Consider the following 24,203-nt stretch of genomic DNA (forward strand, 5'->3'; position numbering starts at 1 on the left):
TAAGTTCATCACCTGTCAATTGATCTTTATCAGGGAAGTCAACGTGTCAGCCAAGAAGCAAACACTGAACATATGCATAAATGTACAGCTGTGTTGTACATATAAACAAAAATCAATAAAATCCATCAACACAAGCATATGAAAAGATGAAGGAATAAAGACAAACTGAATATTTATGAATATGTGGGTATAAAGCATATGTATAGCAACACATGCAGTAGGGTGATCGATAAAAATCAGATTCTGCATGGAAACTAACAGGTTTTTCAGTAGAGACGCTACAAAAGTAGACCGATAGGGACAGAAACGACGCCATACTTATATGGAAAACTGTAAAGGTTTCAGTCAAAAAAATTTTGTTTAAATATACGATATTTTATGTTTGGCCCGACCTAATATGCCGTCTAAAGGCACATATTGAAATCAAAAACGCTGCGCTTCGTTACTGTGATAATAGATTTAGTCAGCTTGAACAAATAATCGAAGTGCATTAAGAAAACACAAAATTTTGTGTGTCTTTAATTTACTCTGCATTTTTTGGGTTATAAAGCTTTAATAATTACCGTTGTTTGCCGGTTGAACTTTTATTTTCGTTGTCAAAATAATCACGAGATCAATGCTATTGCCTGGCACTTGTATTTTTGTGTTTATTTATCATGATCCAGCAAATTCACTAACTCACACACACAAACATTCTTGTGTATATAATTGGTCTCCCACGCCTCTTGAGTGTACAATTAAACCGCAAATGTTTACCGATATACAACCAAGCCCAATTTTCTGCTCACCTATGCAGAAATGTGTGTGTAAATTTTCTGCTCACCTATGCAGAAATGTGTGTGTATGTATATATGTGCGTGTGTGTATATATGTGTATACATCAGTGCAATAAAATTTGCGCCATAAAAACAACACCCAGTCAGTGGTGTGTTTAATTGATCTCCAGTTTTCTGTTTACAGATTTTTTTTTGTTTGCTTTATATCTACTTTATGTACACACGCACACATATAAGTCCATCGAGGTAGCTGGCAAAATTTATCTATTATTGCTTATCAATTTATTTATAAGGTGTTTCCGTACAAATATTTATCGCTTGTTTAATTTGTTTTACATTTTTATTATGTTGTTAATCGGCGCAAAGGTGGATTTCAGCTATGCGAGCATGAAGATACTCATTTATTTATTTACTTTTGTATAATTTTTATCTAAACACCTGTGGCTATAGTAAACTGAATTAATTTTCGTTTGTAAAGGCTGATCAGTTTCGAAATTCCCTACTTTTTTACACACACAAACACAGAAACTTCAAATTTAATGGGGAATGTCTATTATCATTCGAAAGAACATTCTTTGGCTTTTATTTTTTTGAAGATTATCTCTTTCAAATGTTGGCTGCGGCCACGTCTCAGATAATCCAACCCTTGGGTCCAATTTTTGATGACTCGTTTGAGCATTTCCAATGATAACCGGCGATTGACACGCATGCTGTTTTGCTCCGAGGCCTGAATTGAAGCGAGATTGTCCGTATAGACTTGTGCTCACAGCGATAAGTTTAAGTTTAATTCTTGGTGGCCGATTGACCGGCGCAAAACGTGAAATCTGCTCACCGAAATGTGAAATAGTTAAGATCGTCGAGTCCGATAATTTCATGATCCAATTGAACCCTATTGGGAGGACTCAAGTGCTAAACATTGCACAAAGAGTCGCTTGGAAGCTTTTACTGTTACTCTTTATGGACGGATGATGGAGCGGGAAGCTTTGGACTTTAAAGAAGACAAGCCGTACACATCGATAGTGACTCGCCAGAAGCTTCGCACCTAGGACTAAGTTGTTACTACCTTTTCCTGTCCATGACGTATGATTTTGCTGAAGAAAACTCGCCTCAAAGGGAGGTTGTGAAACTTGACTATTCCAGTTTTTGTCAATTGGAATGGTGTCTATAAGGGCGACTATGAAATTATCTTTAAAATGGCAACAAGTTATCGTACAAACTATTTCAATTTAATCGGATCTTTCCAATTCCTTATGGATTTATCGATTCAGCACAAATTTTTTAAGACGGTTAGTATCAATCCCAACTAATTCGCTAGGTTCACCAAAAGATATTTCAATCTCAGTGTGGCGAAAGCCAGGCAGTGGTGGAGGAAATGACGAGATGACTACACCTCGTCTTCCTCCAAACATTTGGCAAAAAGTGCTCGACAGAATATTTAGTCGCACCGCGTATAAATCTCAATCAGTGTTTAGTCAAGACATCTATGTACATTTGCGGCGAGATTCGCTTTGCTAAGAGCCAGTAGTTCGAAGGAGCACTTACTATTTACTCTGGGCCATATAGATCTCGCAGTTGCACAAGTCCTGGTTGTTGTCGAACGATTGTTGAGCTCACTGTAGGTTCAAAGGTCCAGTGTCAGAATATAAAACATCGGCAAATCGACACGCTTTCAATCAGATGAAATTGTGGAAAAGATGCCCTTCTTATCAGGCTCATCAATTTTGCAGTTTCCGGCGATGCCGCTGTAACCGAGCACTTATACAAATATATTATGAAAGATGGTTGAGGCTATTTCTAATGAGTTCGTGCACTACTTGACTAGTTTTTAGCGCACTGTCAGCGAACTCAAAGCCACTATAGCCAGTATCGACATCTCTCTAACGGAACCTGTATTTCGAAGCAGATTTTCTACTGCTACCTTGATGATAGCTACTTCCACTTGAAAGACACTATAGTTGTCTGGTAGTCTGAAATTAGAATTCATGGAAAGTCGCGACGAACTCACATTTCTGTTATAGTTAAGACTATTACCATGTCAACAATAAAGGAGCCAAGAATATCTTACACTTAAAGGAAGTAATATTAGATGTCAGCTAACTTCATTCATTACCCGTAACTTATTACATAAACATAAAAAATTAAGAAGTCATTAACTTCCTTATTAATTTCCTTAATAATTTTCTTCGTATTTTATTTTGCTTGTCATTGCAGAGCTATAAAGCATTTTTGTTTTATTTGTATATATTTATCTTTCATATATTACATTAAACAGCCGTCACTGTCAACTTCATAAATCTTATTATATTTACTATATATACTTATTACTTCATTTCCTTTTCATTCCTCCAATTAAAACTTCACCATATGACCGTGACACTTGCCCCTTTCCATTGTATTTGCGCCTTTAGCGTATCAAATTCGCGCCCAGAGTCTACAAGCATGGCACTACAAGACAGTAGAAATGCATTAGATTTTAGTCACAATTGTTTGTAGTGCACTGAAAATGATATAGTTGGGGGCAACGCATACCAAAGAGCAAGCATATGTGTTGTTAAACGTCAGTTCAAGTAACAACACAATCAGGCTAGCAGCATTGCGGTACGCAATAGCAGCTGGGCAACGGCTAAGCTTTGCAAAGCAACAAAAACCATGAAACGAAAGCTTAAAAGTAAAGGTGTTGCTCTGCACGTTCCGCTAACTGATACATGCAAACGCACATACACACATATACACATAAGCACACAAGTAAAAGCCGTCACAAATGTGTCAGCACTTGAGCGACTTAATAATGCCCCACAAGTGAGTGTTAGAGCGCCGAATGAATGAGCTAATAAATAATTGAATAAATGAGTAAAAGTGCTCATACGGTTTGTTAGCTGCTTAAGTATAGAGCCAGAGTGTTAGTAAAGACGTCCAAAAGAAGCAACAATAGAAAAAAGCAACACTCACACGTTCTCACAATAATTCTCAGCTTACATGAATTGTACGAAGTTGCAGACAGCCACACATGCTTCAATGAATTTAAATGATGTAAGCATGCGTATATACTATATATACTACATACATATGTACATATGTACATATGTGCAGCTATTGCCTCCGTGAAGTTTGAGTAAATGAGAAATGCGAAAAGTAGAAAATTGCCAGGTTTAGACACACAAATAATTCGTTAAGGCGTGAATCCACTTAAAGCTGTTTAAGTAACAAAAATAAGTAATAGATAGTTAGGTATTAAGAAAATTTTGTATGTGTATATATTTTATATTGTATATTTTTCATTTACTTAGTATATAAGTTAGGTATTTTTGCCATATTATTACTTAATTTACATTTTTTTAAACAAATATGTATTTTATTATGATATTCGATAGTTTTTGTTGTTATAAATAATGTGTTGTATTATTATTATATTTTTTTTTCTTTGACATTTAACTTTAACCAATTACAGGCATTTTGACCTATCACTGGCAGAGTCAACCAATTTAGTATTTCATCCGAAAAAAGCCGATTTGAGTGCGCCTGTAGGTGAGAGAATGAGTTTTTTCAAGCCAATTAGCATTAAAATTTGATTTGGATAATTAAATTCAAAGATAAATAAGTTAATATACAATCAATCACAATTACCAATATTAGTATAGACAATTAATTTATGCTTGTTATTAAATGACATATAGTTTTTCACAAAAAAAAAATATTTTTTATATAATATAAAATGCAAAAATAATTACTTTAAAAGATATAAATAGTTTCACAAAAAATTCCATTTGAATATAATTTTTTCTACTTTATTTCGATAGAGTGAACCTAAAACTGAGAATTTTTTCAAGCTATATAATTAGCCAGAAAATATTATTTGTTATTACATGTCACTAAAGATAACTAATTTAAGACATATGAGAAATATATTCTAAAATCATGCAGTATTTTCAAGTCATAAAAATATACCTATACAAAATATTTTCGTCCTAATAAATATATCTACAACTGATTTATCATCTCGTATATGTTTAAACGCAAGTATTAATTATATAATAGCGGTTAAGCAGAAAATTTTGCACATAAATTCATTCAAGTGCTTTTAATTAAAGCACCTTGAGTGTTATATATATTTGAATACACTGTGGCAGCACTTGTTTAACATTGAGAGCAGTTATGAAGCATACCTTCAGGCATACAAAGTATGATGTGTGATTATTAAATAACAGATTATAGTTGAAGCATACATTTAGGCAGGCTCGTGCCAAGTTTACACGCATGCTTGCGCGAGTCGGCGTATAAACTTGTATAGTGGTGCTACACAATGCCTAAAGCTAAATCGCACATATACCTGCTTATTTACATACTGAGTCTTTAGCCATATTGTAGAGAGAATAAATGTACATATACATACATTAATTATATTTACTGTGCTTAAATTGTAGCCAAAAGTGAGTTGTTGGTAAACAAAACTCAAGTAATTTATAATAATACTGATTACAATTTTTTTTTTAAATATACAAATATGCATAAGAACTTTTCCGAATACTTCAAAATTGTTTAACATATTGAACTCAACTTTTAGCATACTATTTATTGTATGACTGCTTCCTTGGGCTTGTCGACTACCATTCAAACCATACTTTTGCATATCTCTAGAAATGTTTTGGAAAACTTTCTTAATCATTCTCTATGTTGTAGTTGGATAAATAGTGCTCACAATATAATGGTGGCGCAAGCCTGCATAATAAGGCTGATAGATTGAGAAGACTGCAAGGAATTGCAAGATCAAGAAAACAACAAAACATCTCTTACGCTTTTCATCTGCATTGACAAGACAATGCTTTAAGCATTTGGGGGTCCACGGTATAAGACACTGGAAGAGATGAAGTGTGTAAAGCCACAGAACCTGTTGAAATTCACGTTAAGCTTTGGCATACTGTAGGATGGTAGTAACCCAAGGACCACGTTACGGCAGTATGTACATCGGATATCGCTAACAATTAAAACTGCTCTATGTGTGACTCATTAGTCCACCACTTTAACCTAACCTAAGCTATGAGCTAAAAATTCAAAAATCTTATTCTAATTGTTTTTCCCACAAAACCACATAGCCTAACCCAAATATTATATAAATATTTTTTATAAACAAAAAAAATCGAAAACGCCCTTAATCTGTTGTATTGATCATTACGGACGCGCCACACACCTGTTGTGACACATATCCAGCGCCACCATATCCATTATAAACATACTGCCATATAGATAATTTATTGTAATTATTTAACAACTTTAATCTATGCCTGACATTGAAATCTATAATTCTCAGCATAAAGCAAAGCACCCAAGAATAGAGAAAAGTGATTCATTTCAATTTTTATTACAACTTCGTGATTTAGCAATAATTATAGAAAATTAGCGAAATGCGTCTATTCAATTTGTCACAAGCTGCACCTATGAGCCCCCACTGTGACATAAACCCTTTATTATACCGATTTACTAAACACCTGACTAATACTTTGCATAATATGTCGTTTCCGTTTCGTTGACTGTGATAAGTTGCATTATATGTAAGAACGTAGTACTTTAATATAATAAATTCAAATTAAATTATCAACTGCAGACACATGCAAGCACATATGTGAATATGGAATTATATTATTCTATAGATTTTCATATTTAAAGTTGCTCAATTATTCTGGTGACATATGTTGAGTTAAATGCATAATTGCCTGTCATATAACTAAAGCTTCAAGATATGAGAAAATGAAATTGAAAGCTAAGATATAAAGATATAGAGTAATATAAAATTATGTGGAAGAAAGAATAGGCACAGCACAGCATAAAATTATAGTTTCTTGATTTTTTGGTTTGTCAGAAAAAGTTTTTGGAATACGTATAAAATTAATTATAGACATGCATATGCACAAGCTGATATCAAGATATCGATTGTTAGCGATAACAAACTGCTCAATAGGAGCTACATTTATGGTCAGCAAACTTAGAATGTGAAATATTACACTATATGACGTTCCAATTTATATTATTATTATTTTAGATATTTTATGTTCTTACTATCGAAAAAATATATTGAATATCTTAAAACAGTTCAAAAAATACTAAAATATTAGAAGATATAGAAGACAAAGTGGATACAGAATATCCCACTTCAGAAAAATGTCAAAATTATAAAAAAAAAATATAAAATATCCGAAAACAGTTCGGAAAAATACCGAAATTATTATAAAATACGTAGAATTTTCCAGTTAAAAAAAAATCTCGAAATTATTGCTAAGTGTTTGGAAATTATTTTTCCATATTATATAATGGAGTTTACATATTTCTATTTCAATTTTTTCCCTCGTAAATTTTTGTCGATTTTGCAAAACCATAGAAAATATACAATTTATGAAAAAAAACTGAAACAGCTGGCAACCTTGCCCAAAAAAATTTCAATTGCAACTGTAATTAAGATTATTTACTTTAATAACGGTATTCCATTTTCTTTATAAATTTTATTAATTTTTTTTTGAAAAAGTGGCAACCCTAAAAAAATTTAACTCTTTGATGTCCATATTCTGATATTTCGTTCATTTTAACAGCCGTTTTTTTGTTTTCATTAATAGTTTTAAAAAATGAAATGAGCTGGCAACCTTCCCCATAAAAGCTGAAATTGCTACTCTAATTAAGTTTATTTACTTTAATAATGGTAATTCATTTTCTTTCCAAATTGTGTTCTTTTTTTATAAGTGGCAACAAACAAAAAAATGCATATTTTACTAAAAAAAAATGAAGACAGCTGGCAACCTTCCCCAAAAAAGTTTCATTTGTGACTCAAATTAAGTTTATTTACGTTAATTAAAGTATTCCATTTTATTTATAAATTTTTGATTTATTTTGAAAAAGTGGCAACCTTAAAAAAAAAATTAACTCTTTGATGTCCATATTCCGTTTGTATTAATTAATAGTTTTAACAAATTAAATCAACTGGCAACCTTTGTTTCAAGTTTCAGTTGCTACTCTATTTTTTGTACTTTAATAACGGTAATTAATTTTCTTTATAAATTTTATAGATTTTTTTAAGTGGCGACAATTAAAAAAAAATAATATTCAAATATTTCTTTATTTTCCTCGACTTTTTTTTAATTAAAAATTTTTAAAAGGTGGCAACCCTTATTAAAAATTACCGGCTGCATGCTTGTTTAAACCTCTTTTCTTTGGTGCCTTCTTCATTAAAGTGTTTCTATATTATAGATTTATTGGGTAAATATTTTGAACAGGTGGCATCCCTCCAGCTTTTTATTGTTTTATTGTTTTAATCAGTTCAGTCTACGCCAGTAAAGAAGAAGTTCAAACCGAAAAATATATGTCTAAGCTGCACAAAATACGATTAACTGAAACACTTATTGGCTACTTACAAACCTTTGTTGGAGAATAGGAAATACAGGATTAGTTACACATACGTAAATGCTTTTCTAAAATAATTTTGGTTTAATATTGATATATAAGTAAAAAAATACTTCCACAAACAATAAAATATATACACACATAGCATATTTACATGCAAGAAGCAAGTTTATTATCGCATTTCGAGAGCATTACTAAGCCAACAACAGCAATAAAGCAAAACACATAGAAAACATTAAAAAACAAAACAGAAATTTACAAACTTCAAATCAATCCACACGCACACACAAGGTCCGCATCAATCGTAGCCACGATAAGTGCCATAACCACCACGCCCACCATAAGGGCGATCATTATAGCCGCCATCATAGCGTGGCAAGCCATAGCGATCGGTATTGGCGTAATAACCGTAACCACGATTGCGCTGACCAGTGTATTGTGGATTATAATAGCCATAGTACTCAGGCAGACCGCCATTACCTCCATAGCCGCCGTAACCGCCATTTCCGCCTAGAATATTGGTGCCCGTGCTGGGGTAGTAGCCGCCCGTGCCGGTGGTGCTGCCATAATTATAGCCATAGCCGCCAGCGCTGGGATAATAGCCGCCATTAGAGGCGTAGTTGGGGTAGTTGCTGCCGCTCCAGCCGCCGTTGCTTGGATAATAATTGCTCGGGTAGTAGTTGCTGGGGTATGTGCTGGTGGTGGGGTAATAGTTGTTCCTGTAAGGATAATAGGTTGTCGGCCTATTGGCGCTGGGGTAGTAGTTGTTGCCGTAACCATAGCCATATCCATTACCGTAACCGTAGCCGGGACTCTGACCAAATAAGCTGCCCAAGTTGAACACTAATTGATAGACAACAACAAATAAACAAAAGCGAAATTAGATAATGAGCTTACTTATTTCCGTAATGTCTGTGTCAAATTAATTAGGTTTAAATTTAAAGAATGGCAGTGAATACAAATGTCTGTTAATTTGTCAAATTGGTCTTTTTCAGTTTTTTTTTCGCGCAAAATACAGTTATTTTAATGTTTTTTTCTAGAAGTTCTATGACAATAAAAGAAACAATCTATGGTTTTTAATCAAAGTTGAACACAAATTCAGATTTACCTGAAAGAACTTACATAGTATATATAAATTCTATAGGTTAAAACGTCTTATATAAATATATTGTCGAAAAAGTCTTTTCGTATTTTGTCAATAAATGTCTTTATATGTTAAGTCTACTTCTTTATATCATCCCAGGAAAGTTTGTTATACAAAATAGACAGAAATTATTCAAAGGGTCGGAGACGCGTGTTCGACGAACCACGTCACTATCAACTGATGATCCACACGACACTAAATTAAGAAATCGGTACTTGAGAATCGACGATTAACAGTTGGAATATCGGAAGGATCAATGAAAACCAATTTGAAAGATAATTGGAGTCTGAGAATCAATAATCACAATTATGTTGACAGTGTTATTCGAGTATCGAGGTGTGGAGCACTCCGAACTCTTTCCGTGTGTCCAAACCTATCAAGAAGGAATAATATTAGAGTGTTATGCGTCGTTTGCGCGAAGCTGTCCGTAAAAGAGGTCGGAATTTTGAGCCGACAACTCTGGATTTTTTCACCACGATAATGCACCGCCGCATACTGCATTGATTTTTCGTGGGTTTTCCCAATTTTCAAACAGTATAGTGCCGCAATCACCATATTCTTCTGGTTCAACTCCGTGTTTCTTCTGGCTATGCAGCAAACCCAAACGTTCTCTCCGGGGAAAACGTTTTGAGTCAATTGAAGACCTTAAACCTGAGTCTCTACAACTGTTTCGAGGATCGGAAAAAACGTTGGTAAAAGTGTATTGGAGTCAAGTGGTATTACTTGTAGGTGAACGACACAGATTTTTAAGAATAAGTCAAGAAATTATTAAAATTATGAACAAAGTCTTACTATACTCATAGTAGTGTACTGAATATTGCAGGCTCAAAACGCACCTGTTGACCATGGGTATATCCTCTTGTATAACCAGAAATTTAAGAACACCTGATTCTGGACGGCACAGCACTCTGTAGAGACAGTCTCTCGGCTCATGTTTCTATATATTTGAATAAGCACCATGCGCCACAATAGAGTTAAGCAGGATCGTGCAATTTATCAGAGTGCTGAGCCATTGTTAGTCCGTGTGAAATAGTTCTTAGATCGCTCTTTAATTCCTTTTGATTCTAAGCTTACTTAAAATTTTATGCACAACTTTCACAAATAGTTAATACTTAATAAACATATGTATAACTCAAAGCTCGTTCAACACAGGAAACTCACGGTGACAAAAATACGACTAAGCCCATACGAAATTATTTTGTTTTGCATTGTTATCAAAGTCACAGGAATAGGCTTCCAAAGACAAAATTCCATTGGATGGAAGGTAGCAAGGCAATTAAATTAAAGCTGCTAATTCTATTAGTGGTGAACGACTTGATATTATCTGCGAAACAGCTTTCAGATACTGCAAAATGGTGCTCAACACGACTCTGTTACAATTAATTTGCTGCAGATGCGTAGCCAATTCTATTTATTTCCAATTACGTATTGATAATTAAATGACAATTAGTCCTAAGTTTTGAGAAATATTAGATGAACGTAATATATCAAAGGTCACGAAAAGCTCTGTCTTAAATATCAACACAGAGTTATAATTTGACAAAAGTTTGGTAAGCCAATGGAGTTTTTATCATATGGAACCGAGTGCTTCGAATGCACAGAATTTTCGGGACTCTTTCGCCCATTCGTTTTTTTCTAATGATATTTAATCGATGATGTATTAAAAATGGTGAATTCGACGCTTGCTGAATATCTGGTCAGTTGTTGATTTTCCACCATGCGCCTAACCTTAGAAAAGACCTGTGAAGAATTTCGTCAACATTAAAGCTGCCTTTACGTCGCTATGTCTAAATTTGTTATCCCGGCAAAACTACTACGGCTGCGTAAACTGACATTGACCAATACCAAAAGCTCCGTCAGAAGGTTTTAGACAAGGCGAGTATCGTGCGACTTCTTCAATCTACTTACGGAGTTGCAGAGCTGAATCGAGAATATTGATATCATTGGCCTCAACCCCCGCGCCGTTGGTGCTGCTTTCTCCAGACAGGATAAGGTAGCAAATGGGTTTGGTGGTGAACAAGAGCAAAACGAAATAATTCCTACCAGCAAACAAAGAATCGTCGGACCCACATCTAGGCTCCCACATAACTGTTGACAGTCATAACTTCAAAGTCGTAGATAATTTCGGCTACCTTGGAATCAGTATTAACACCAACAACCTTGCCAACAGGTGCTATTTCGAACTGAGTAGGCAATGTAGAAATAAAGTTCCCTCTAGACGATAAAAGACCAAATTCAACAAGTCACACATCATCCCAGTCCTGCTAAATGGTGCGGAAGCATAGACAATGACAACATCTGTTGAATCGGCGTTACCAGTTTTGGAGAGAAAGTTTCTGCGGTGGATTTATGATCCTTTACGCATTGGCAACGGCAAATATCGTAGTCGTTGGAACGATACGAAATATATGACGACATTGACTTAGTTCAGCGAATTAAAAGACAGCGACTACGCAGGCTAGGTCATGTTGTCCGAATGGACGAAAACACTCCAGCTCTGAAAGTATTCGACGCAGTACCCACAGGGGAAAGAAGGACCTGGCTACTCTTGGAATCTACAATTGGCGCCAAACAGCGAAAAGAAGCGACTGGCGCGCTGCTGTTAACCCGGCAATAACCGCGTAAGCTGTGTCTACGCCAGTAAGGAAGAAGAAGAATAGCTCCAGCAAAGCGCTCCAACTTGACAATTATTTGCTTAATCCTTCCAAGAAATATTGTATTTGTACAACCGTTTTAGTAGTAAAAGTGTTTCTCCGAAATGTGGAATTCCTTTCATTTAGAAATAAATATTTTCCAAGTGTTTGCACATTTATCTCGTTATATTCAAAATTGGTCTTTTATATACACTTTTATTTATACAAATAAATACTCAGCTTTACAGCTTAACAACTGAATTGAAGATAAACAACTTAAAGAGCGATCCTTTCCCTCAAATATTTGCTAACTTCGTCAAATTGTACAAATACTCTAACAAATGAAATAATTTCACAATTGTGTCTGCAAATAATACTTACACAGTAATATAGGTGTACGTATAAACTTAAGTATATCCATTAGGACACTTCTACTTACATTTCGCTGAAGTGCCCGAAGTGGTTAGATCTTGTTGAACTGCTGCATTCGTGCTTTCGGCATTTGTGCTTTCCTCTGCCGAAATTCCCGCCAGGACACCCACGCACAGCTACAAAATGGTATAAAAACAACAACGTAGAACATTTGAGTGCTGAATGACTACTTGGCGAAAATACTTGTACTTGAAAACCAATCGATATACTAAGAATAATATTACAAGGAGGTAAAAAAACTGACCAACGCAACTGCCAACTTAACGCTCGAACACATTTTCGCCAAACACTTAAGTATGTACTTTAAACCGCTTTTAGATGTTTTACAAACTTTTCCGCCAACCAAAAACAAACGCGCACACACACACACCCGCACAAGCTTCGCGTTCAACCAACCGTTGTTGAATGAATACACCAAAAACACTTTCGTTTTCAACAGTTGAATTGGAATTACAGCAGCAAAAAGCACTTAGAACAACAACGTTCTTTACGACACACGTTGAACAATGGCAATATTCTCAGGTCTCTGATGCTAATACAGACAATTCAAGTTCACAGTTTACAACGTCTACTAACTATATACACGCAGGCGAGTCTCGATGAGCTAAGCGTACCGCGAGCTTTGAAGTTGAAGTGTTTTTGATTGTTTTTCCCAGCGTTCAGGTCAATTTATATTTTTTCATTTTCCACCTGAGCTACTCTGACTTAACTAAAAAACACTTATACACATACACAACTTGCGAGTAACTCTCAAATGACAACGTCGGCGGCCACCACCCTCAAAGGCGCTACCTTTTCGGTAAAGAGTAACAGGTGCTTATACTTGTATGTATGTCCACAAGCGGTGCGAATTCATCAAACTGAGCGCCCAGATGTTTAGCTAGTAAATACGCGAGTCTTCAATTGCTGTTGAAATTAGCCAATTATTTAGTCAACACACATACACATTTGCTGAGTCAAAGCCGCAAATTAGTTTTGTCAAAACTTCTGCTCTCTGTAAACAAAACTTCCCTGTCAGCGTAAAACTTATTAAACGCTTAATTATAAGCATACAAATGTACTTAAAGAAAATAATAACACTTAACATATTAAGGCTTTAACCAGCAAAGATAGTGAAGTATTGGATTAGGTGTGTGACCAGAGTGCTTTATTTGGTTCTATGAAGTTTAGGATATCTACTGATCATTATTTTTCTCAGTCGGTATTTGCATTTTAATAATTAAAACCAGAAAAATATAAATATAATACCCCTCACGGTGGCATCTTGTCAACTAATAAATTATTCCATACAAGGACATGCATTTCTTCGTTCAATTGGTGTGGCAGCATTATGTTCTACTGATTTTGACTAATGAGTAGTTTCTTGGGGAGAAAACGAAGCTTGAATATCAGATCGATATCTTAAAAGCTGAGACTACTCATGGTATATAATTATGGGCACATTGGCATACATTCTATCCTATAGTGATGTAGGATAAAGAAAATGAGTGCTGAAAATTTTAAGCGACTTCTTTTCCGAAAGAGATGTTTACTGGGTTCTATTAAACAAAAATTACAGATCCTGTTTTTAAACAAACAATTTCTTAAGCTCTAATCTGTCGCCAGAATTATGATTTTTATTCAAAGCATCACAACATCTATCACCTCATGGAACTTCAAAAATAATTTTTCAATTTACGACAAGTTAGTCAAGGCTTTTCAAAATATTTCATAAGTTTTAACTACAAATCTTGAAGTGTTGGTCGAAAATGTACTTTAATAATCGTTAATTTCTTAACAATTTTCGATTTCCTTCGTTCTGTAGCCGATTTTCTGGAACATTTCCGCAAAGAGGTGTCTGGCGGTATGGAAAAATTTTCTGCTTAAAATTTAGCTCACTTATTAAATAGTTGAATACAGGCATTGATCGGAAACTAGTCAAAATTTTAAACGGAGAAATTGCAGCCTCCTAAATATTGTATATCTTCGCTCATTGCTTAAAAATATATAGCTAAGAAGGTCTTTGACATTTATTTTTGTAGATTATCTCTTTCAAATGTTGGTCGTGGTCTCAGAATGAATCAAATTTTCGATAACTCGTTCGAGGATTTAATGTTGATATCTTTTTCCAAGGTCTAAATCGAAGTGGGATTGTTCACATGGACTGTAGACTTTACACACACTCACAGGAAAAAGTCTAAGGGTGTGATATCACACGATGGTGGCCAATCGACCGGCCCAAAACGTGAAATTATCTGGTCACCGAAGTGTTCACCCAAAAAATCCATTGTTTGATGCGATATATGGAAAGTGGCGCCGTCTTGTTGAAACCAAATGTTGGCGAGATCACGAGCTTCAATTTCAGACATCCAATAATTGGTTACCATGGTGCGATAACGGTCGCCACTAATAGTTATGTTCTCACCGGCCTCATTTTTGAAGGAATATATACACCGATGATTCCACCGTCCCACGAACCATACCTAGCCATTGTTTTTTTCTGAGTAAAACTGCAGCCCTTGAATTTCCTTATGTTGCTCTTTGTCCCAACTGTAGTAATTTTGCTTGTTTACATACCGATTGGGCCAGAAATGTGTCTCATCGCTGAACAAAATTTGGCTCGAAAACGTCGGATCTTTTTGGAACTTTTCAAGAGCCCATAGAGCGAAGCGAGGTCGCTTGGGAAGGTCGTGTACGCTCTTAACGATTTGTAAACGTTGTTCAGGCGTAAGTCTTTCCATGATGAAATACCAAACAAAATTGAACAAAATTATCACAACAGCGAGACACGACTCACGCGTGATCTGTCAAAAAAGGCTATTGAAAAAAGTACCTCTACTTGGATCACGCGTTATAAGGCTCTATCCAGCTATTTACTTTTTTCTAACAGCAGCGAACCTTTCATTGTCGACATGATAAAAGATTTATGCTTTGTTTTTCAAATACATATACTGCATGGACCACCCTTTATAACAAAGTTTAACATAGTTAAAAATTTTATATAAGCAAACGTTATTATAAATTGTCAACAACTAAGTTAAATACTACGAAAAGCAATACCGCGAGGTGTCAAAGTATTAAAATTAAATAAAATATTTTTTTGAAAAATGCCGCTAAGCGCGTTTCAACACTTGGTCGCCGACGAAACTTTAAAACCCTCATCCACTTGTTGCTGTACATCGAATTGTCCATATGTACCTGCATATATCAATGCCAATATATGAGTTTCCATGAATATTTACCGAAAACACGCACACATATTTACTTTTTCGGTCTATTTGCCCACAAACATTGCCGGCGTTTCCATTTGTCTGTATTCTTATTTATGCAGCAAATATTTACGGGCTTACTTTTGTTTTATCGATCGATTTCTTTGTTATTTTCAGCGCTGAAATTTCATCTATATTACTTTTTTGTGCTGTTGTTATTGTTTTTGTTCTTTCTTTGTGCAATTTGTTTGTTTACCTTGCTAGTTGATTGCTATTTACAGGCCCTTGAAAAGCGTAGAATTCATTCATAAAAATATCGAATTTACTGCCCAACTTCCCAGCCAATTTGCCAATACTCGTATACACGCTCCAGTACAAATCACACATACATATGTACAGGCATTAATATTGTATTTAGGTATATTGCTACATTTGCAGGGTGTGGCAATGTGCAATGAGTTGAGGTGTGAAATGTGGTTTTGCGACTAAGATAATTAATTTATTTTTCGGCTTTTGCAATTTCCTTTGACACCTCAAAACTGCGTGTGCATTTTTTAGTCTGGTAAACCGATGCAATTTAATATTTAGAAATATGTGTATGAATACCACGCATACATATACATAGATGGCCTATTTTTTGAAAGCGGTTGACAAAAGAATGCAAATCAAATACAATTTTTATGAAGCTATTTAAAGTATAATTGAGTGTTTCGAAAGTTATTGACTGCTGGCTTTTGATAATTCCAGAGAATTTAGTTTTACCAGATATAGTAGGAGATTTTGAGGTACTTTCTTTACCAAACTCATAAAGCTTGGTAAAATAGTTAATATTATGTATTTCTTATCAAAGCGAGTGTTCTTTAGCTGCTCTCACAAGCTAATGGGACTAGCGCTTGAATAATTGTATACTCAAACTCGACTTATTTTGCGTGGCCATCATGGGCACGCTTGCAGAAGTCCAGACGCTTAACCTAAATTTCGACGGTTCCAAGCATAAATCGGCCGATACTGCTACAATTTTTCGTTCGACATTCGTACGGAGTTCATCAGTCGTTGCTGGCTTGTTGGCATAGACTATAGACATGACACAGTCTCACAGGAAATAGTCGAGGGTGTAAAATCGCACGACCGAGGCGGCCAATTGACTGGGCTTTTTCGTGAGTTAACACTTTCGGTTTTTGACAGTAACGTTCCAATCTTGATCATCACGAAAGAAGTACGACCCAATGACATCACAAACCCATAAACCGCACCAAACCGTAATTTTTTTAGGATGCAATGGTGACTCATGAAGTACGTGTGGATTTCTGCCTGACAAATAATGCATCCTTTGCTTATTGACGAAGTCATTCAACCAGAAATGAACCTCATCGCAGAAGATGATATTTCGTTGAAAATTCGGATCATTTTCATATTGTTGCTCAGCCCAATTTACAAACATTCGAAGTTTCTGGTATTCAAGCGGCTTCTTGCGTCGATTTAATCTGGTAAAGAGTTGGCCAAGATCTTACTACAAAATTCACCACAACGACGTCACAGAGATGCCGATTGCTTGAGAACGGCGTGTGAGAAACTGATTTGGGTTCTCCTCAATTGCTGCGCTAGCGGCAGCAATATATTAATATAATGACACCACGCTCACTTCTTTGTCTCACTGGCACAGGAACATTTTGTACTGTACCCATGTATTCAAATTTTTCAACTAGACGTCCAATTGTTGATCTAACAGTACGATTATGACGACCAAAAATTGGACGTAGCATTCATTAAGTTGAATCCGACTTTCGGTAATAAATTTTAATAACTTCGACTCGTTGTTGGACCGTATATCTCTCCATGATGATATGGCAAACCTTACTGAAGAGAAATGTCAAATGAACAGGAAAAAATATGGCGTTGTTTGCTGTCCCTATTGGTCTGCTTTTGTAGCATTTCAATTGAAAGTCCCGTCATTAACTACAAATTGAACTTCGGTTCTCTGATTTTCGTCAGTTTTGCCAAGGTAGAGGAATTACTTCGTTGAAAAGGGCTTGAACTTAAAGCTAGTTGGTGTCATTATTATATTTAACCAAAAGTTTAAACGGTATGATGAGACGTGTAACGTCCATTTCACTTGAACGAGGGTATAATTTTAAAATATATGAACTAAATTATCTTTATATCTCACTTTTCATTTCAGTGAAAAATATTTGTGTTTTATTTTAATTATTCAATTTGTTCATTACAAAACTTTTCAAATAAATACTCTCAACCGCCAATAAAATTTCACCGCAAACACAACAAAAAAAGTTAATATGTATTATTACATATAAAAAACTACATTAGGGTAGTTCAAAAAAATTTTAATTTTTTTTTCACTTGGTACTCTGAAAAATTGGTTTTAAAACACCTCTAACCACCACACCATGTGGAGCAGCAAGTTTCTTATAAAACTACAAGTTGGCTGCTTTTGTTTTTACCCACCCTAATGTACATATAATAATATATATTGATAGAAATTATATTCATAACAATACGTAACATTGCTAATAGAAAAACTGTTATTCATTACAGTGCATATTGAATTAATTAAGGGTAAACTAGGTGAAGTGTTAGATAAAGGTCCATTTAGCCAACTAGAGTTCTTTGACCAGTGAATGGGTTTCATACATTAGCATATAGTTGCATATTAAGTAATAGTTGCATATATAGTTGCACAATAAGGTACAAACTGCAATCAGAATTTATAAATAAATATATATATTATATATAGCACTTTTTATACTGATTATAGCTCAATGCCATTGTTTGTTTGCTCGATATTTTCGCTTTTTTGAAACTTTCGAAAGAGAGCTCTGGATATGCAAATACATATGTAGATAAGTGCAAATATACAACACTTACCAATGAGAGTTATGAGAGTTGAGGACATCATCCTAAAGTCTTCAGCTAAACGCTATAAAAGTGAAAAGGTAACAGCTATTTTACCGACTTCACAGCGTATAGGATTTGTTGGTAAGACAGCTGAAAATCTGGAGAACGTCATATTTGGTTTAATGAGATATGGAACCAAAAATATATAAAGTAGCTTAATATATTCACATAACTATTGTTTTTTAAACCACTGAAACAAAGCCTTGCCGACAAGCCCACCAAGCATATCATACAATCAAATAATTTTTATAAGTTAACCGCCGTGCCAGAAATCGTTAATTTTAAAAGTAAAGGAAAGTATAATAGCGTTATTTAAACCAATATCGTATAGGTATTGTTATTGTACAACAACGTAACGCTTTTACCAACTCAACCTATCGACCTATTAAGAAAATACTGGATAATGGAAAATGCAGCCAGCCAAACAAAGACTCTAATAAAGATTCCACTGTTACTATACATTTTATAATTTTGCTTTTCTTTCGCATAGAAAAAATTCAATGTTAATACAACTGCAGACTAATCAGCTTAAAAGCTTTGCTAAAACAAGTGAAGTGCAAGTTTGTGAATGGATTATACATATGACTGATATACGTCGAAAAGCTTGCTAATGTTCATTAAATTGTAGCATAGTTTTAGGCATCAAAATTAAATTCGGAACCTGTACAAAATGAGCAGCGATAATACAATAATAGCATTGAATGTCAAAGTAAAGGATGAAAACATCAAAGAAAACCACAAAATGGTTTTGGGTGACCGTAAAATTAAGTTGATCCAAATAGCTCACACTCTAAAGTTATCAAAAGGATTTGTTGGACATTCGTGATTATTTTGGTGATCAACCAACCAAGAACAGCATCGAATTGATGACATTTCCAGCCATTCAATAGTAATAAATTTGAGGTTTTGCGTCAATGCACCTCCGAGTTCAATCAGCTCATATCATAGTGAACTCCGCGCGATAATCTCGAAGAGAACTCTTTTATTTCATCAAGGCAAAGCCCAGTGTCACAAATTAATGAAAACTATGTGAAAATTGTATAAATTGGGCCTCCACAACCACACAATAATAATTGAGACTGTAACAGAGGAGTAATTTAAAATAAATTTCGTAACTGATGTACTCTGTAGCAATATGTTGCGAGAATATACAAAGTGGAAGATCGAAGTAATCGGTGATTCCTGTATTTATAATAAAACTGAATTTTTCTGAAACCAAGTCAACTACAGCTAATACTGCACATCCAATACTCCATAATTTAACTTAATGATTCGCAGCTACGATGTCCTTTCATAGAGGTGGGAAGTGTTAATGAAGTCAGTGGTACCTACAACCCGATAAGTTTCAATGAAACCGAAATACTAAAGTAAAAGTCAACGAAGCTCAGCTTTATACTGCATTTGAGATCAGAACCATTGAAAGCCGCACTCTCAATTATCTGTAAGAGGACACTGTATGCGTATAGCAGATGCAACTCAAGGTGCAATTGACATTTAGGTAAGCAAATCTTAAACACAAATGTAGGACTTTTTTCACAGCTTCTCTTCTTTTGATATTTTATTAATCCCATATTTACTGAAAACTGTTTTCAGAACACTCTTGCATCTATGGAAACACCCTTTAAAATGTCACCAAAAGATTTTGAAGAGATCCACCGCGATTAAGCCGAAAATCCACAGCGAAATTGGAGCTCCGAAAGCCACATTACCCTTACATTATCGATGAATTCAAATTGTTCATAAAGCCTTGTCATATAACTATATAAATTTGAAGTAAATAAGTCTCTTCCTGTACCTATTTCCATTCGAAATAAATAAGCGCAATTGTTTTTGTTTTTATGTTTTTTTAAATACATTTTGTTTTATTAAATCGAAGAAAAAAACACATTTTCTCAAATCTAACCAAACATTTTTACATTTTTTTCATGTATTATTAAAGTAAACATTAAATAAAAACTAATAACTAAAATAAAAAATTATAAAAAAGTGAACGAAATATAATTAAGGAAACAAAAACGTCAAATAGTACATATATATATATATATAGCCAAAGCATAATAAACAACATTTCACATTGTAATAATTAACTTCGCATCATCATCATCATTAGGATTCTTTTCTCTTTACAATCAGCGCGTCAAATGCACTTTTTGCTGCTTCTAAGCACTACCGTTAGCCGGCGAATGCTTACAAACGAAAATACATTTGAATATTACTTTGATAAAGCGACGAGCGCTTTCAATGCTTAAGCATACGTTTGTATGTATGCATGTGTGAGTGTGGTGAGCTTCGAAAGAAACTAAAAATGCGGTTAGTTAATAAGGGTATATTAAAAAACTAGAGGAACGGCGCCTCATGCATTTTACCATTTCTTTCCGCTTATTTCAGCGCACTCACACATACATACATACATACATAGAGTTGGTGAGCCATACATACATAAAAAGCGTTAATTTCGCAAACAAAAGAACAAATTTAACAAATATTTTTTAGCTTTCTCATAAATGAGTGCATACATAACATATTCATAAGGAGAGAAAGAGAGTGTGAGAGAGAGAAAGACGGAAGGAGAAGTTCGCGCATTCTCATTTACATCGATTTTATACATAAATTATATATCTAAGAGTATTTTTGTCTTTTCTTTTCTTCTTCTTCTTCTACTTCTGTTTCTTATTCTTCATTACAATCTCTTTCTCTACATTACTGCCTTGACTTTTACATCTTTTAGTGCTTACAATGTATTTTCTTATTGTTTCATTTTTGTTGTTGTTACTATAAATTAACATTGTAAGGACATGAACACAAAATCGGGAACTGGACGTATGGAGCCGGTACGGAATCAGGATCGGGATGGCAGGATACGCTTGCTACGCTTGGTAATGAGGATCAGGATTCCAGAATGGTTGTAACAACCGTTACTGTTGGACGGGAGAGGTGTTATAAGGACGGGAGCGGGCACGTAGCGTGTTGCTTTGGACGGGGGAACGCATAAGGAAATGGACCAACTGCCAGGCACGTCATATGCAGGAACGGTACCGATATTACTTGCCTAGGCCAGCAGTGTGTCCGCTTAAGGGACACCAGCTGACTTGACTGTGCAAGCAACAAGCGTTTGTTGGGATGTGCGGAGAGGATGTAGGATAACGGGACGTTGGTGGCTGTCGATTGCTGTGGTTGACGTTCTCTTTTGCTAACGGACGGCGTTATTTCATATGGTATCCGTAGATAACTTATTTTGTCATTCCTAAATTGGAGAGGATTTCTTGCAGGATGTTTGTGAGTATGTAGATGACAAATTGTAGTATAACGTCATTAACGTCGTTCGTCATAACGTCTATTTAGTCTTTCTTTTCTTCGACCACAACAGTTGCGGACGGTTCTGCGATCTTTTCGCTTTCTGGCGCGACTTTAACATCTTCGTTTGTCGTTACTGTCGTCGTTGCAGTCGCTTCGCCAACCAACGCTACCGGTTCGGCTGTCTCCACCACAGCTGCTGTCAATGGCTTTGTTGTTTCTACATTTTCCGTGCTTGCTGGCGTCGTGTCTAGTACCTTATTTTCCGTCACTTTGGTCTCCGCTTGTTCGTCCGTCACTAAAGCTTCTACAGCTTTCACTTCAGCGGTCTCTTTCTCATTGTCTATGGCTACGGTTGCGTTCAGTCCGTCACTGGCGTTCGTGTCACGCTTCTTGTGCAGTCTGTCTGGTATGTTTTGTGTGCAAGAACAAGGGCACATGCATTGATCTTTACGTGCACCGCCTGTAATCTGACTAAAGCTAAATGGAATCGGTGCCGGTTGCACGCCTAATGGGAAGCTGTCGACATTCTGTTGGTATCTGTCGGCCGTATGCAACGCATTATCGTCGCATTGTTCGTAAGCTGATTGTGGTAAAATGATTACCGGCATAAATGCTACAATGGCACCTTTAGGTATCTTGTCCGGTGCATAGGAGGCGGCATAACCTGGCGCTTGTGGAAACACCGGCAATTGTTGTAACAATGACATGGAGTTCGTTATACCGCCAAAGAAGGCTTGGCCGCCCGATGCGGTTGTTGTTTGTGTTGTGAATTGTTGTTGATTATACAATTTACTATCCGACGTTGGTTTACCGAAGGACGAGGTTGTAGATTGCTGTGTGCCTATTGTAGTAGTTTGTTGATTACGATCCGCATTGCAAGAGCACACACGTTCGTTATTTATTTCGGTCGGTGGATAGGAGGGACGTGGCGTTTGGTAATTAGTAATGGTATTGGTAACTACATTCTTCTCTGTTTGCCGGTTTTGTTCGAAACGTTGACCACCTGTCGGCTGACTGGGCTTGTAACCTTCGTTTCTGTTGGTATTTGTTGTGGTGGTCACTTTCTCAACGACCCGCTGTCCTGTTGGATAGCTGGGTACGTTTTGGTTCGTCGTTGTCGTGGTTGTTACTTTTTCGACTACTTTTTGTCCAATCGGATAACCGGGAATTTGCCCATAGATATTAGTTTCCTTTTGTGTAGTTACCTTCTGTCCATTATAGATACCGGGTGTTTGTTCGTATGTTGTTGTGGTTACCTTTTGACCTACGCCTCCTTGAGTGATTTTCTGTCCGGTTTGTCTGTCAGTATTTGTGTTTGTAGTTGTTGAGGTAATTGTCTTGTACGGTTGTTCCTTCTCAATAGATGTATCCTGTCGATTGAAGGTATTCGTAATTGGACCACGATTGGGTGGCAAGTATTTATTAGTTTGTTGATAGGAGGTCGGCGGATTAACCGGTACATTCGGGTAATTCGTGTTCGTGTTCGTATTTGTGTTGGTCGTTGTTGTGGTGGTGATGGTTTTGGGAGGAGAGGGAGGAGAAGAAGGAGGAATATTGGTTAGAGGTGTTGTTTTAATATTATTATTAAATTGAGTGTTAGTATTGGTATTGGTGTTGGTTGTGGTTGTGGTTGTGGTGGTGGTGACCTTCTTTTGTGCATAATCATTATTACTACCATAATTTGGCACGAAAGATGTTTGTGTATTTGTGGTGGTATGTGTGCTTGTCGTGGGTGTTTCACCCTCCACAACTAATGATGATGACTTAATGGGTTGCGTTATTTTACCAGTTTTTGAGACGGGTGGCAAATAGCCGGGTGTATTCTTATTTGACTCTCTTGGATCACTTGGTTTGTATGGTGGTTGTGGTCCGGGTGGGCCTGGACGATCTGGTCCTGGTGGTCCTGGTGGGCCGGGACGTGTTGGTCCGGGTGGGCCTGGTGGTCCGGGACGGGTTGGGCCTGGTGGTCCAGGTGGTCCGCCTGGGCCGGGACGTGTTGGGCCGGGTGGGCCAGGTGGTCCTGGTGGGCCGGGACGTGTTGGTCCAGGTGGGCCAGGTGGTCCGGGTGGGCCATTTGGTCCCTTAGGTCCGGGTCCAGTTGGGCCGAATGGTCCTGGTGGTCCGGGTGGACCAGGTGGGCCAGGTGGACCCTTTGGGCCGCCAGGTCCCTTTGGACCGCCGGGTCCCTTTGGTCCGCCTGGGCCGCCTGGTCCTACACCGCCGCCGCTGCCTTTGCCGCCTACGCCGCCTTCACCGCCAAAACCGCCCTGTGGTCCCTCTACGTGCACATATGGTACGGCTGGTGGACCAGTTGGACCTTCAACATGAACATATTTGCCCGAATTGTCCGGGACATATTGACCTTGTTTAATACCTGCAAGTTGAGGAAATGAGAGGTGGTTTAGTTGAATGTTCGATTGCAGCGAAGAGAGCGTTA

At 36.3% G+C, this 24,203-nt stretch overlaps 2 protein-coding genes and 1 long non-coding RNA gene across 5 annotated transcripts in view; 1 reads left to right on the forward strand and 2 right to left on the reverse strand.

Annotated features, from left to right (window-relative positions):
• Positions 1-8,308: 8,308 nt before the first annotated feature.
• Positions 8,309-13,020, reverse strand: LOC105224456 (prisilkin-39). Its single transcript, XM_011202539.3, has 3 exons — positions 12,613-13,020; positions 12,376-12,484; positions 8,309-9,002 (listed from the first exon to the last, which is right to left on the reverse strand). The coding sequence occupies exons 1-3, from the start codon at positions 12,643-12,645 to the stop codon at positions 8,458-8,460; spliced, it is 687 nt and encodes a 228-aa protein (XP_011200841.1). The 5' UTR covers positions 12,646-13,020; the 3' UTR covers positions 8,309-8,457.
• Positions 13,021-18,467: 5,447 nt separating this feature from the next.
• LOC125778857 (uncharacterized) lies at positions 18,468-20,515 on the forward strand. The gene is made up of 2 exons (XR_007422992.1): positions 18,468-19,967; positions 20,063-20,515. It is a non-coding gene; the product is annotated as an uncharacterized LOC125778857 (long non-coding RNA).
• Positions 20,516-21,072: 557 nt separating this feature from the next.
• Positions 21,073-24,203, reverse strand: part of LOC105224455 (EMI domain-containing protein 1) — a 175,279-nt gene continuing 172,148 nt past the window's right edge. For 2 of the 3 annotated variants that reach the window (XM_049458362.1, XM_049458361.1), the window contains exon 4: positions 21,073-24,140. In XM_049458362.1, the coding sequence (XP_049314319.1) occupies positions 21,808-24,140 (2,333 nt within the window). In that variant the 3' untranslated portion in view covers positions 21,073-21,807. The remainder of the gene's footprint in view (positions 24,141-24,203) is intronic. The other variant, XM_049458363.1, reaches the window with a different exon arrangement.

Source organism: Bactrocera dorsalis, chromosome 5 (genome assembly GCF_023373825.1).
Source record: "Bactrocera dorsalis isolate Fly_Bdor chromosome 5, ASM2337382v1, whole genome shotgun sequence".
Lineage (NCBI taxonomy): Eukaryota > Metazoa > Arthropoda > Insecta > Diptera > Tephritidae > Bactrocera > Bactrocera dorsalis.